Raw genomic sequence first — 14,166 nt, forward strand, 5'->3', positions numbered from 1 at the left:
TGCTTTGTGGCTTCTTATCCAGTTTGATTTTATCTAAAGTTCTTTGAAGAATCTACTTGATCTGGAACTCAGTTTCATCTTTGATTCATCTGCTTTTCCTTCTATCATCTTCTGTGCTTCAGCCAACTTGCCTCCTAATTGTTCTTATTGAACCCGTAGAACCACTAGCCTAGGCACCTATGTGGAGAAGGCAATGGCACCCCACTCCAGTACTCTTGCCTGGAAAATCCCATGGATGGAGGAGCCTAGTAGGCTGCAGTCCCTGGGGTTGCAGAGTCGGGAAGGACTGAGCAACTTCCCTTTCACTTTTCACTTTCATGCATTGGAGAAGGAAATGGCAACACCACTCCAGTGTTCTTGCCTGGAGAATCCCAGGGACGGGGGAGCCTGTTGGGCTGCCGTCTCTGGGGTTGCACAGAGTTGGACACGACTGAAGCGACTTAGCAGCAGCAGGTACCTGTGCACTTTCGTTTCTTGTGCCTGAAATTCTCTCTCCACGTGGACCCATGTGCTTCTCCTCTTTGCTCATTTAAGTCTTTGCTTATGTGTCCCCTCTTCAGAAGGTATTTCCTGATATTCCTAGTTGAAATATCATCACTCATCATCCCTGTACCTTGATTTCTATTTATCCATAAAGCTCACCACCACCTGAGGTGATCCACATCTGTGTTTAATTATCTGTCTCTCTTTAAACAAGCTCCAGGGCAGAGACTTTGTTGTGATGACTTTGTATTCCTACTGCCTAGAACTCGTGTAATATGCATTGAATTACGGAGAGTAAATGTGTGGAATTCATATGCCTTTGTGTTTTCAGTTCCCTCATTTTCACTTTTCTCTTCCTTAGCCTGTCCTCTGAGAATCATTTCCATGCCCATTTTATTCTGCTGCTGTCAATGATCTTTAGTTTCTGAATTACTGTAAAACCTATATATTTTTTTAAATTAATGTGTTTAATTTGAGACTAATTACTTTACAGTACTGTAGTGTTTTTTGTTATACATTGACATGAATCAGCCATGGGTATACATGTGTTCCCCATCCTGAACCCACTTCCCTCCCCATCCCATCCCTCAGGGTCATCCTAGTGCTCCGGCCCTGAGCACCCTGTCTCATGCATCGACCCTGGACTGGCGATCTATTTCACATATGATAATATACATGTTTCAATGCTATTCTCTCAAATCATCCCACCATCGCCTTCTCCCACAGAGTCCAAAAGTCAGTTCTTTACATCTGTGTCTTTTTTGCTGTCTTGCATATAGGGTCATCATTACCATCTTTCTAAATTCCATATACCCGTGGTGGATTCATGTCAATGTATGGCAAAACCAATATAGTATTGTAAAGTAAAATATATTAAAAAAATAAAAAATAAATTTAAAAAATAAATTCCATATATATGTGTCAATATATTGTACTGGTGTTTTTCTTTCTGACTTGCTTCATTCTGTATAATAGGCTCCAGTTTCATCCACCTCATTAGAACTGATTCAAATGCATTCTTTTTAATAGCTGAGTAATATTCCATTGTGGATCTATACCACAGCTTTCTATTCCATTCATCTGCCAGTGGAGATCTAGGTTGCTTCCATGTCCTGGCTGTTATAAACACTGCTGTGATGAACATTGGGGTACACGTGTCTCTTTCAGTTCTGGTTTCCTTGCTATGTATGCCCAGAAGTGGGATTGCTGGGTCGTATGGCAGTTCTATTTCCACTTTTTTAAGGAATCTCCACACTGTTCTCCATAGTGACTATACTAGTTTGCATTCCCACCAACAGTGTAAGAGGGTTCCCTTTTCACCACACCCTCTCCAGCATTTATTGCTTGTAGACTTTTGGATCGCAGCCATTCTGACCGGCATAAGATGGTACCTCATTGTGTAAAACCTAAATTTTGTTTTACCCTTATGCCTGTAGAGTACAGGAATGATTATCAACCTTCTCTCGTACAGAATTACAATTGAATACTCACTGTGATTCATGGACTACTTGTTGTGTGATCATTTCTTCATCTCTTGCAAGAATCAAGTAAGACATTTTCAATAGATGGAATATCTGTTACTGTTAGCCAGAAAATCAGAATGTTAAATGAGAATGTGTGTGGCAACCCTATTCTAAGTGCTTGACTTTAATGAACTAATTTAATCCTATAGATACCAACTATTATTGTCACCATTTTATAGATAAGAGCCAGGAAGGTAACTGCTTAAAGTGTGGCCATGGGCATGCAAAATCTGCCTGCTAGACAGGTAGACACTCGCGCCCCTCCCCAGACCCACTGAGTGAGAACTGTTTTTAAAATAATAAGCTTTGACCCTAGACTTGTAGGTGCAGTAGGATCTTCAGTGAAGTCAGAACTTCCATATTTCTAGAAAGCTCAACAGATGGTTTTAATTGTAGTCAAGATTGAGAACTACCAAAGTAGATCCCTGTTTTAGTGAACCATAAAATGCAGTGACATATCATCAAAACTTTTAAATCACTTGAGACCCATAGTCATCTACATATATAAGACTAATAAAATTATAAGGATAACATAAAAATAATCACTTTTTATTGATGTATTTTCATGCTATACCCTATTTTGGGGATAGGGACAAGGAAATTTTTTCCACAGGAAAATTTTCAGTAGTCACACAACATTGAAATTTGGAATCCCTATAGCATTCTCTACTTCCCAGAACTATTAAACTTTGAAAATGTGTGCGTCTTTTGTGCCATCAGGATTGGATGTTTTACTGCTTTGTAACTACCCCTTTTAGGAACTTAGCATATGAATGAATGAATACAGAAATAATGGCATTTAAGACATATATTACTTATTTGGGTAGTAAAATGGTATTTGGGGGAGCTGTAGCATATTTGCATGATAGCTTGACTGCCTGGATTCAAATTCTGTCTCTGCTGCTTACCAACAGTGTAACCCAATCAAACTATTTATTCTTTCTGTTCTTAGGTTCCTTGTCTACAAAATGGGAAAAATAATGCGTACAGAATTAAACTAGTTAATAGAGGTCAAAAGCAGAATAGGGTAGCACATATATTCTCACTAAACAGTCTTTGATTCTCTGGCCAATAATATTCCATTATTCCATTTGTGGAATATGTTTTACTGGGAGTTCTTGTAACAGTTGAGGAAATGGCCATGCCACTAGTAATTGAGAGAGTAGACTTTGTTCTCTGGTGTGCCTGTCTCTAAAGCCCATGTCTTTCTAGATAATGCTCTACTGAATGTGTGGACATGATTGTTAGAAATTGGAGTGAATAACAATAAAACTAAAGTAAATATTACCTTGCCGTATAGCCTATAAATTTTTTTACCCAAGTTGTGTAATTTGACACTTAAGCAGCTCTGTAAAGGACAGTATGGCAGTATTCCCGTTTAACAGATGAAAAACTAAGTCTTAGTTTTCTGGGGTCACAGACTGGTCTTCTGTCTCCTACACAAGTGTTCATTTGGATAATTTTTCCTTACACCTCGAGGAGGCTTTTTATCCCTATGTTGTTGTTGTTTAGTCTCTTACTCGTGTCCAGCTCTCTGCAGCCATATAACCCACCGTACGCCAGGCTCCCTGTCCTTCACTATTTCCTGGTATTCGCTCAGACTCACGTCCATTGAGTCAGTGATGCATCCAGCCACCTCATTCTCAGTCACCTCCTTCTCCTGCCCTCAATCTTTCCCAGCATCAGGGTCTTTTCCAATGAGTCAGCTATTTGCATCAGGTGGCGGAAGTACTGGAGTTTCAGCATCGGTCCTTCCAATGAATATTCAGGGTTGATTTCCTTTAGGATTGACTGGTTTGATCTCCTTGCAGTCCAAGGCACTCTCAAGAGTCTTCATCATGTCAGTTCGAAAGCATCAATTCTTTAGCCGTCAGCCTTCTTTATGGTCCAACTCTCCCATCTGTACGTGGCATTGGAAAAACCATAGCCTTGACTCTCCAGACCTTTGTCAACAAAGTGATTATCTCTGCTTTTTAATACATGGTCTAGATTTGTCATAGCTTTCTTCCAAGTCACAAGTGTCTTTTAATTTCATGGGTGCAGTCACTATCCACAGTGATTTTGGAGCCCAAGGAAAGAAAATCTATAATTGTTTCCACTTTTTCCCCATCTATTTGCCAAAAAGTGATGGGACTGGTTGCCATGGTCCTCGTTTTTTCAGTGTTTAATTTTAAGCCGGCTTTTCACTCTCCTTTTTCACTTTCATCTAGAGGCTGTTTAGTTCCTCTTTGCTTTCTGCTTTTACAGTGGTATCATTTATATATCTGAGGTTGTTGGTATTTCTCCCAGCAGTCTTGATTCCGGCTTGTGAGTTATCTAGCCTGGCGTTTCTCATGATGTAGTCTGCATAAAAGTTAAATAAGTAAGGTGACAATATACAGCCTTAGTGTACTTCTTTCCCAATTTGGAACCAGTCCTTTGTTCCATGTCCGGTTCTAACCGTTGCTTCTTGTCCTGCATACAGTGGTGTATTATATATGACCAGAAGTTTGATTGCCAGTACTGGGCTTTTTTTTTTTTTTTTAATCATTGCTTAATAGTCAAAACAGCCAGTAAACTCCTTGCCTTGCCCTCACATATTCACTCAGTCATTACCACCCACTCACCTCCTTGTCCATGTACACACAAGTACATGGAGGCCCCATTCCAGGGAGTCCCTATAGGATATGCCTGGGCTACTACTCACCAGCCTGGTTTCTGACCTCTTGCATCTCCCTGCCTGGAGAATCCCAGGGACGGGGGTGCCTGGTGGGCTGCAGTCTGTGGGATCGCAGAGAGTCAGACACAACTGAAGCGACTTAGCAGCAGCAGCAGCAAGTTCTCATTATCTTCTAGTGAGACTTTGCAGTATTGTCTTTATACCTAGAATCTGTTTTTGTTTTATTTTTGTTTTTATTTTTTGAAGACAGGATTGGATTAAATGATTTTTAAGATACCTTCCAGCTTTAAAACCTTGTTTTTGGGGGATTGTTTGTTTGCTTTCTGGTAATTTCACTAGTTTGGTTATCTTATATTCTTTTTGGGTGGTAAAGCAGATTATAGCCCTATTTTATAGATGTGAATAAGAATAACAAGAAGATCCAAAGTACCTAAGGTTTTTTTGTTTTTTGTTTGTTTTTTTTTTTTTTTAGTAAATTTAATTGAAACTAAAAATGGTAGAGTATCCTGATTCCCATCCAGTTTATTTAGTTACATTCATCAGACCCTTGAAATCATCACTCATAGTGGTTTAGAACAACCTTTTTTTAACTTAGAGCTTCCCATTATATTTTTCACTGATGTAGATTGAAGTTGGCAGGCTTTGAAGTAGAATTTAAAAAAAGGAATTCAGTTATTAATTTTTTGTTAACCCCCTTGCTTTCTGTTAGCTCTTACCAGTCATATTAATAGATGCCTCAGTATATTTGTATGTCTTTGTGAGGATGGGGAGATGGGAGGGTGAGATATATAAAATCACTACAAAAAGTAACATGGAAATAAAAATAGGAAAACAAATCTTGGAAAGTGGAGAACAAGAACAGTTATGTACAGGATCAAGAAAGTGCTTGAACTAAAGAAGGTAAGCCCAAAGAAGCAGGATACCAGAGCTATTAATAAAACAGAAGCATACGAAAACCTGGATAACTAGGTATGTACAACTTTGGGCATTTCCATAGTGTAGCAGTGGGCTTCTCAGGTGGATCCATGGTAAAGAATCTACCTGTCAACCCTGGAGATGAACGTTCCATCGCTAGGTCAGGAAGATACCCCAGAGAAAGGAATGGCAGTCCACTCCAGTGTTCTTGCCTTCGAGATCCCATAGACAGAGGGGCCTGGTGGGCTACAGCCCATGGAGTCGCAAGGAGTCTGGCACAACTTAGCGACTAAATAACTACAGTGTACTGACAGGTTCCTGAACACTTTCGAGGATGTTATTCTTCACATGTAATCTTCACAGTAACCTTGGTAGGTGTATGATAAATGATTTTTCCTAATTTTAACTCTTTAGAAAATGAAATTTGGATGGTTACTCATTTTTTTTAAGGTCACACAGCTCTGAGTGGCTTTGCTAATAACCAGCAGTTTTACCCAACACAAGCTACTTCTGTTGCCTCAATTTCCTTGTTTATAAGATTTGAATCATAATTATACCTACCTCATAGGGTAAGAAACAGTGCTTACAAACTTCTAGTGTGGTTCTTGGCACATGGTAAGTACTAGTAAATGCTAGATGTTGCTATTGTTTCTGTGAAAGCTGCAGTTTAAATAGATGCAATTTAAATGCTTGACATTCAGCAGATTTTTTTTTCTGCTATATTGGATCTTTTAGAACATAAGTGGGCTGGTTATGCATGTATATTTCCAAAATGATTTTAAAGTCAGTCTTCTACTTAAAACCTACGTCCCTACCACTTTACAAAGCAGAGCTACACGTGGCTTGTCCAGCTTCTTTTCTTAGACTTAGTAAAATTTCTTCAATCCAAGTAGGGAGAGAAGAAAATTGATCAATGTTTTAATTGTGTGTGTGTGTGAGTGCACACACATGCATGTCTTAGTGTTAAAGGGTGTGTGTCTTAGTGTATAAGGGAAAGTATGGGCTTCAGAGGCAGATTTTGATTCAGATTATGGGGCCAGCCCTTCTTAGCCATGTGACCTTTGGGGATATCATTATCATCTTTATCCTCTATAAAGAGGATTAGTGACACCCATCTCATAGAATTGTGATTTTTAGTTAAAGAATTTCCAGCTTAGTAAAGGATGATCAGAAATGATACCGCTTCCTGGAGAATCGATTTTAAAGAGTGAATAAAATGGCTTATTTTATTTAGAAATAGTAAAATCCGTCCTACCCAAGTATAGTAAATTATTTATTATCCTTTGAGACCAATATACTTGAAAAAGCTTTAGATGGGTTTTGCAAATGGTGGTATTATTTCACTTGGACTCCAGTGTCTTGAAATGTACCCATGAATTTTGCTTTGTTGATATAGGCAATTGAGTTAGTTGCCAAATGGATTTTAGTGGTTTGATATTCATCTTACTCAAAGCTAAAGGGCCTGAAATAATCTTTAGCCACTAGTTCACGTTGAAAGCATCTCAGGCAAGTTTTACAGGAAGAGGACATAGCAGGTATTTGGTTAGTTTTTATGAAACTTGCTTACTACGATGTTCTTTCTCCAGGTATTTTGAACTGCCCTTTGTACTGCAAGTAGCATTAAGTTGTGTCTCATAGTTACCCAAGAATTCCAGTGTAGAGAGACATAGAGTCCTAATGTTACATAACTTATACTTAAAATCTTTACTTTTGTGTAGTTATGTGAAAAATACGATGATGCGGTCTTGCCACCAGTTTTGATCTTTTTGTGGAATTGCTTTAGATCTGTGCATTAGTTAGTTCCATATTTTATATAGTTATATTGAGTGTCCACTTCCTTTTGATGAAGCATTTCATTTAAAGCATCAGGAATGTTTTTCTTCTTTTTTTAAAGTACTAGTCATTTTTCTTACTGGAATACTGCTACTGTCAAAGGAAGTATTCTGGCTTAGCTCCAGTGGTTAATTTTCACTGTTTGCTCTTTAATTGAAAACAAATCTAAGGATGCTGTTTATGCATTTGTGTCTACTCAATTGAGATGCCAGTTATATATACAGAAATAGAAATAACATTACAGTTATATATACAGAAACAGGAATAATATCACAGTTGCACATTTAGTTTTAAATAATATTATTAATTGTTGGGCATATTGCATTAATGTCTTCTGTTCCAGATCACTAGAAAAATCTTTCGGTATTCACCTCTGTTATGTTTCTGTTAAAGTCTTAGAGATGTCTCAATTTTCCATAGGAAAAGTGAGTAAATGACAAATCAAAACTTGAAGCAGCATTGAATTCATGTTTTACTGATTTATGGAGAATAATGATTTTATTATTTTCTACCATGTGAAAATGATTATGGGTTTTTTTGGACCAAATGACTAATAATGTATCTAGCACAGTTTTATATTCTAGCTTAATGTCTATGTCTGCTCTAAACAAGGAAAGTATTTTAATTTAAAGTATCACATATAAGCCATAAATACTTTCCTCTTGGTACATCATAACCTAAAGCTCACAGAAGAAGTGGCTTAAAATTTTGTTTTTATGTCTAGATTGTAAGTAAAATCACTTGTCATAGCGAGTTGCAAAATGCAGACCTTCATTTTGAAGCTGCCTGTTTCTCATTTGGATCTGACATATTAAAAAGCATATAATTAATGCTTGACATTAGTAATTAACATTAACATTAAGGTACTTAATATGCCATCGTTCATCCATCAAATAACCAGAAATGCATAATGTCTTGGCATAAAGGTTTTAATTAGATAGACCTGTCCTTCAGTTTTCACATGGTGTAAATGTTAAAACCCCAAAATGTATTTAAAGAAAAATTTTGTATTTGTTTGTTGGGTGTTAGCTGTATTTTTATTTATTGTTTTTAGGAGTATGCATCAACGATTGTGTCAGGAACTTCAAAGGGAGAATGGGGACCTCATTGTGCAGTCTTCATTATCGACTAAAGAGCGCCACCTTGCTGCAGTTGCCAGTGCACTGTGGAGGCATTTCTTTTCATTTTTGAAGAGTCAGAGAATGTCGCAGATAGTGCCTCTCTCACAACTCGCGGATGCAGCTGCAGGTCAGCGTTCTCAATTTGCCAGTTAGTTTCTCATTTTGCAGACTCTGTCAGTTTTTTCTTCTGTTTGCTTAGTAGCAAACTCTTACTTTATTACAGTGCAATAAATATTTTGACAACCAGGAAGAAAAGAATTATGTATTTTAAAATTAGGATCCTTTGGCTTATTATTTTCCTGTTAGTAAAAGTAAAAATTAAGTGATGATTTGCTAAACAGATCATTTTTAACCTTAAAAATACTGTATATACATGAGCTTTTCTTATTCATGCATTATTTGGAAAGTAAAGCAGCATTTGACTTCTAGTTCAGGTCGTTTATTTTCAGATTGTATGTGCAGATACCTAGTAAAATATGAAATTGAATAAACAGCAAAAAGAGATGGAATGAATTACCCTTCAACATAAAGCTGATGAGATCAGAATGACATGGAGTACATAGAATGTTACTGTTCAGACTTCTGTTAGATTCTATTTTAGGTTGTAATTTTTACTTAATTTGACTATTAGCCTATAGACATGTCCTTAGACTTTAATGGACTCTGAATCAGATGAAATTATAGGCAAGAATTTAAATATATATATTCACATATGCGCTTTCCTAACAAGAAGTCTTTATCTTTTTCAAAGGGATGTCTTATCCAACGTATGTTAAGAAGTACTGGAATAGAGATCAATATGGTGACTACATGTATTTAAATGCGGTTTTTAAGAAGATGTTTAATGTATTTAAATGTAAATGCTTTTAAAAACCTAAGTTCTAAACCAAGGTTTGTTTTACCCTAGTGTGAATAAGGAAAACTGAGCTAAAAGCATTACATAAAAGACTTCATAATATACATTTGAAAAGATTTTGAATTCTGGTAGTGCTTCCATAATTAAGACTTTACAGCGATATGTAGATTGGAGAACTAAGCCGGGCAGTGCTTTTGCAACCACTGGAATGTCTGTGAAGATACTGACTTTCAGTTTAACCAAAGCAGTCATTACTAGTCAATATGACTTATCTTTCTACCATTCATCGTCCCAACTCTCACTTAATGACCAAAATGATAAACTTTAGTCAGTACTGTCTTAGGTCCTGAAAATAAATAGTAATATAGATATAAAGCAAATATATGTGGGTTTGCCGTTTGTTTTGAAGTAAAGACAGAAGGCAAAATTTCCTGCGTTAAAAAATAGTTTATGAATACTTTGCCATTGGGGATTTATCAATGGGAAAAAAAGAACTACAATTCCTTTTTTCATGCATCAGCTCCACGTTCTTATGGAAGGAAGAGAACATAGGTAAGGAAAATGTGTAATATGTCAGATGATGATAAATGGAGAAAAAGAAAAGTATAGAAAAGGATAGAGATAGGGAACCTGGGTTTGATCCCTGGGTTGAGAAGATCTCCTGGAGGAAGGCATGGCAACCCACTCCAGTATTCTTCCCTGGAGAATCCTCATGAACAGAGGAGCCTGGCGGGCTACAGTCCATGGGGTCACAAAGAGTAGGACACAACTGAACTATTAAGCACAAGGAAAGATCACAGGCAAGTTATAATTTTAAATAAGAGTTGCCCGGAAAACTTGTATAGGGATCATTTGAGCAAAGACCCAAAGAAGGTGAGATATGCGGCTGTGCAGATATGAGCTATGCAAAAATCCAGAGGCAAGAGCATGTCTGGTGTGTTCGAGAAACTACACGGAAGCCATCAAAGCTCTTGTTGCATAAGAAATGGAGAAAGAGTAGTCAGAGACGCAATCCACAGGGTATGTAGAACTGCTTTCTCTTCTGCCTTATACATAGTTGTAAAAATGTTCACTTTTACCCTGAGACTAGAAAGTCTTGAGCAGAGAGGTGATATGATTGCTCTGGCTGCTGGGCAGAGATGAGACTATCGAGAGGTGGGGAGGTCACATAGAGAACTCTTGTAACAGCTTAGAGATGGACAGCTGGGGCCGCAGTGGGAGCAGTGGAAGTGGTGAGAAGCGGTCAGATTTCCAGTTTGAAAGTAGAGCTGACAGTTTTCTAAGTGGGGTTGATATGGTAAGCAAAATAGACGAAAGGAGAAACCCTTGTTTGAGATAAGAAAGATTGTGGCAGAAAGAAATTTATATGAGTGAAGACTGGGATTTTGACTTGGGAGATGCATATATATTTATATATATCCCTTAAAATCTGAGTAGGGATGTTGAGTAGACCCCTGGATAATAAACCTGAGTTTCAGGGAAGAGGTCCAAGCTGAGATTTAAATTTGGAGATTTAAATTTGGAAGCTATTTACGTACAAATTGTCTTATAAAGGTATGACCTGGATAAGACTACTAACAGAGTAAGTAGTAAAAAGAGAAGTTTGAAGACAGGTCGCAGGATATTCCCATGTTCAGATTTATAGGATTAGAAGGAACCAAGAAAGGAGACTGCAGAGGATTACCAGTGAGGTGATGTGAAAACCTATTAAGTGTAGTGCCATGGAAACCAAATTACAGAGCATTTTAAGGAAGGAATAGTGATCAACATTTTGAATCTGTTTAATGGGTCAGTTAGGCTGGGGCCTGAGAATTGGTCATTGGATGTAGTAGGACAAAGGTCACTAGTTTTTTGCTGTAGTGGGTAGAGGCAAAGGCCCATTAAAGATATCCAAGAGAAAATGCAAGAACTTCTTCTCGCTGCAAACTTAAGTAAATCTTTTTGAGTATCACCACTAAAAGAGGCTTCCCTGGTGGCTCAGATGGTAAAGAATCTGCCTGCAATGCAGGAGACCCAGGTTTGATCTCTGGGTCAAAAGATGCCCTGGAGGAGGAAATGGCAACCCTCTCCAGTATTGTTGCCTGGAGAATTCCATGGACAGGCTACAGTCCATGGGGTCGCAAGGAGTCAGACTCGACTGAGTGACTAACACACACACACACACTGTAAGAAGTAGAAAAAACTGGGATGTTAGCTGGAGAGGGAGGTGGGGTCAAGGAGGGTTTATTTTTGTTTTTTTTTTTTTTTAATAACATGGGAGAAACTCCAGCATATTTATAATGCTGACAGGAATGTATAGGAGTGAGAGAAAACTTGATGCTGCAAGAGAGTCATTTGTGTTTTAATGCCCAGGAGAAGTAGGATTTCATTGATGACTCGGCCTCAGATCCTCTGTGGTAGCAGAAGAGAAGGCAGAGTAAATGAGTCCACTTGGAGGCGGCAGGGTAGATGCGGTGATTCTCTTCTGATGCTTCTCATTTCTCCATGAAGTAGTAAAAGTCATTAACTGAAAATGAAGATGGGGAGGAGATGCCGACTGATGGTGGAGAGAGGAGAGAAGGTATGCAGCAATCCTGTAAGAGAATGAAAGACCAGATGGACTAGGGAAATACGGTAGGAATGGCGGCCAGCTCTAAGGACCCGCTTACCACCTGTAGTCATAAATTTAAAGTGCGATCAGGCCACATGGTTGTTCACTGGCCACTTAATACTGGTCATAGGTGCCTGTAGGGAGAAGAAGAAGAACTGTAATTAAACAGATGGTCTTTTTTTCCAGGCAAGTTCAGTGAATCAAGTAAGAGGCAAGGGAATTGATGGTATAATGATGGAGCGTTCAGTCAAGTTGCCTGAAAGGGGAAAGGAAGGCACAGAGTCAGTGAGGAACCTAGGGAATGTTGTAGGACCAATGAATCGTAGGTCCTGATGGAATCAAAGGATTGCTGGAGGGGTTGGGAACCTAGGAGGAGAGTTGGAAAGCTGATTTGGTGCCAGAAGGAGGGGTCTTCAAAGTAGGGATTTCAGTGGTATTGTACTTATGGGCGGTGTCATGTTCTCTGTTATCACCATGGGAGTGAGTAGCTAAAGTAGTGGAAGATAGTCTCACTGAAGGTGAGAAGTTCAAGGCCAAGAGACTGGGAGGAAAAAAAAAATCATCAACAACTATGATAGGACTGCAGTTAGAAAGGAGGATCGTGAGCTACAGTCTTCAAGGAATGAGAGGTGGCAAAGGAGGGAACAGTAGACAGGTGTAACGAAGAGAGCGGTGGTGTAATTTCATGACCTGAGACTCAGAGCCAGAGGTTTTCAAGAAGAGGAAGGAAGAATGGTCTAGAAGCAGCAGTGTGGACCAGAAGTTGCTCACCCTCTGTGGGGTCCAGTGTATGAGAGTGTGGGAAGATACAAACAGCCACCATTTGAGGGAGCATTACAGGAGGCAGTGCTTAATAAATAATTTATTGATCAACATAAATTAATGTTGGACAAGGAAATGGCAACCCACTCCGGTACTCTTGCCTGGAGAATCCCACGGACAGAGGAGCCTGGTGGGCTACAGTCCACGGGGTTGCAAAGAGTCGGACACGACTGAGTCCACCCGCACAGAAATTGAAGTACTGCAAGTTAGGTTGGGGAATCCCACGAAATCACAAAATAAAGTCTATTTGTTTACCACGGCGATCTAAGAAATTCTGGTTCCTAGGCTTTTTGAGTTCTTAGGGAAGTGGAGAATCATTGATTGTAGGAAATCACTGTTTACTAGAAGAAAATGTCCAGTGTTCATGGTGAGTGAGAGCTCTTCATCTGTGGTCAGTGAAAGTGGAAATCACTCAGTCGTGTCTGTGGTAGGATGAGTAAATTAACTTGATTGGAAAAGAGTGGATGCTAGAAATATTTCTGGTAATGGATTATTTGAGTGAGAGAGGCTCTTTAGCAGAGCCATCACGTTTAGAATTTGCCATTTGAGGGCTTTCCTGGTGGTTCAGTGATAAAGAATCCTTTGCCAAGGCAGGTAACATGGGTTTGGTCCCTGATCTGTAAAGATCCTACTTGCCTTGAAGCAACTAAGCCCGTGCATTACCACTATTGAGCGTGCACTCCGGAGCCAGGGAACTGCAACTACTGAAGCTCCTGCTCCCGAAAGCCTGTGCTCCGAAACGAGAGAAGTGACTGCAGTGAATCAATAAACAAATGTTGTTTTTTTTTTCTAATTTACCATTTGAAGGGCTTTTCTATAATGGATGCATTGTGATGATGCTGAGACAGATTTATCCAGACCCTTTCTTGGAGATGCAGATAATCAGCACAGAAATTTCTTTGACAATATGAATTTAGTTCAGTTTTAGCTTTCTGTTCTACATTTCTAAAATGTGACATTTACTGTTTAGTGCTGATTTTTTTAAAAAAATCACTATTAACATAATTTAAGGGAGATAGTGGGGTTTTTTTTTTACATTTTCACTGTAAGTTTCTCTCATTCTAAATCTAGATTTTACTTTGCTGGCGATGGACTTGCCCAGCACAGCCCCATCAGATCTTCAGCCTCAGCCAGTTACATCAATGATACAACTCTTTGGTTGGGATGATATCATCTGGCCCCAAGTTGTAGCCAGATATTTAAGTCATTTCCTACAAAATAGGTAAGTGTTTTTATTTCAGGTGTACACATTAAAATAAACTCACAGTAGATTAGTTCACAAGGAAGGTGAGCATTTCCAAAATAAAAACTGATCTTTGCTATATATGCTTTCACTTGGACAGTTTGTTGCTTTTCTGTGTATC

At 38.6% G+C, this 14,166-nt stretch overlaps 1 protein-coding gene across 5 annotated transcripts in view; it reads left to right on the forward strand.

Moving 5' to 3' along the window:
• The window catches only part of MMS22L (MMS22 like, DNA repair protein), a 124,469-nt gene that overhangs the window by 75,118 nt on the left and 35,185 nt on the right, over positions 1-14,166 (forward strand). For all 5 annotated transcript variants that reach the window (XM_069599233.1, XM_069599234.1, XM_069599231.1 and 2 more), the window contains 2 exons: positions 8,468-8,661; positions 13,874-14,024. In XM_069599233.1, the coding sequence (XP_069455334.1) occupies positions 8,468-8,661; positions 13,874-14,024 (345 nt within the window). The remainder of the gene's footprint in view (positions 1-8,467; positions 8,662-13,873; positions 14,025-14,166) is intronic.

The sequence above is a fragment of the Ovis canadensis genome, chromosome 8 (assembly GCF_042477335.2).
Source record: "Ovis canadensis isolate MfBH-ARS-UI-01 breed Bighorn chromosome 8, ARS-UI_OviCan_v2, whole genome shotgun sequence".
In the NCBI taxonomy this organism is placed as follows: Eukaryota; Metazoa; Chordata; class Mammalia; order Artiodactyla; family Bovidae; genus Ovis; species Ovis canadensis.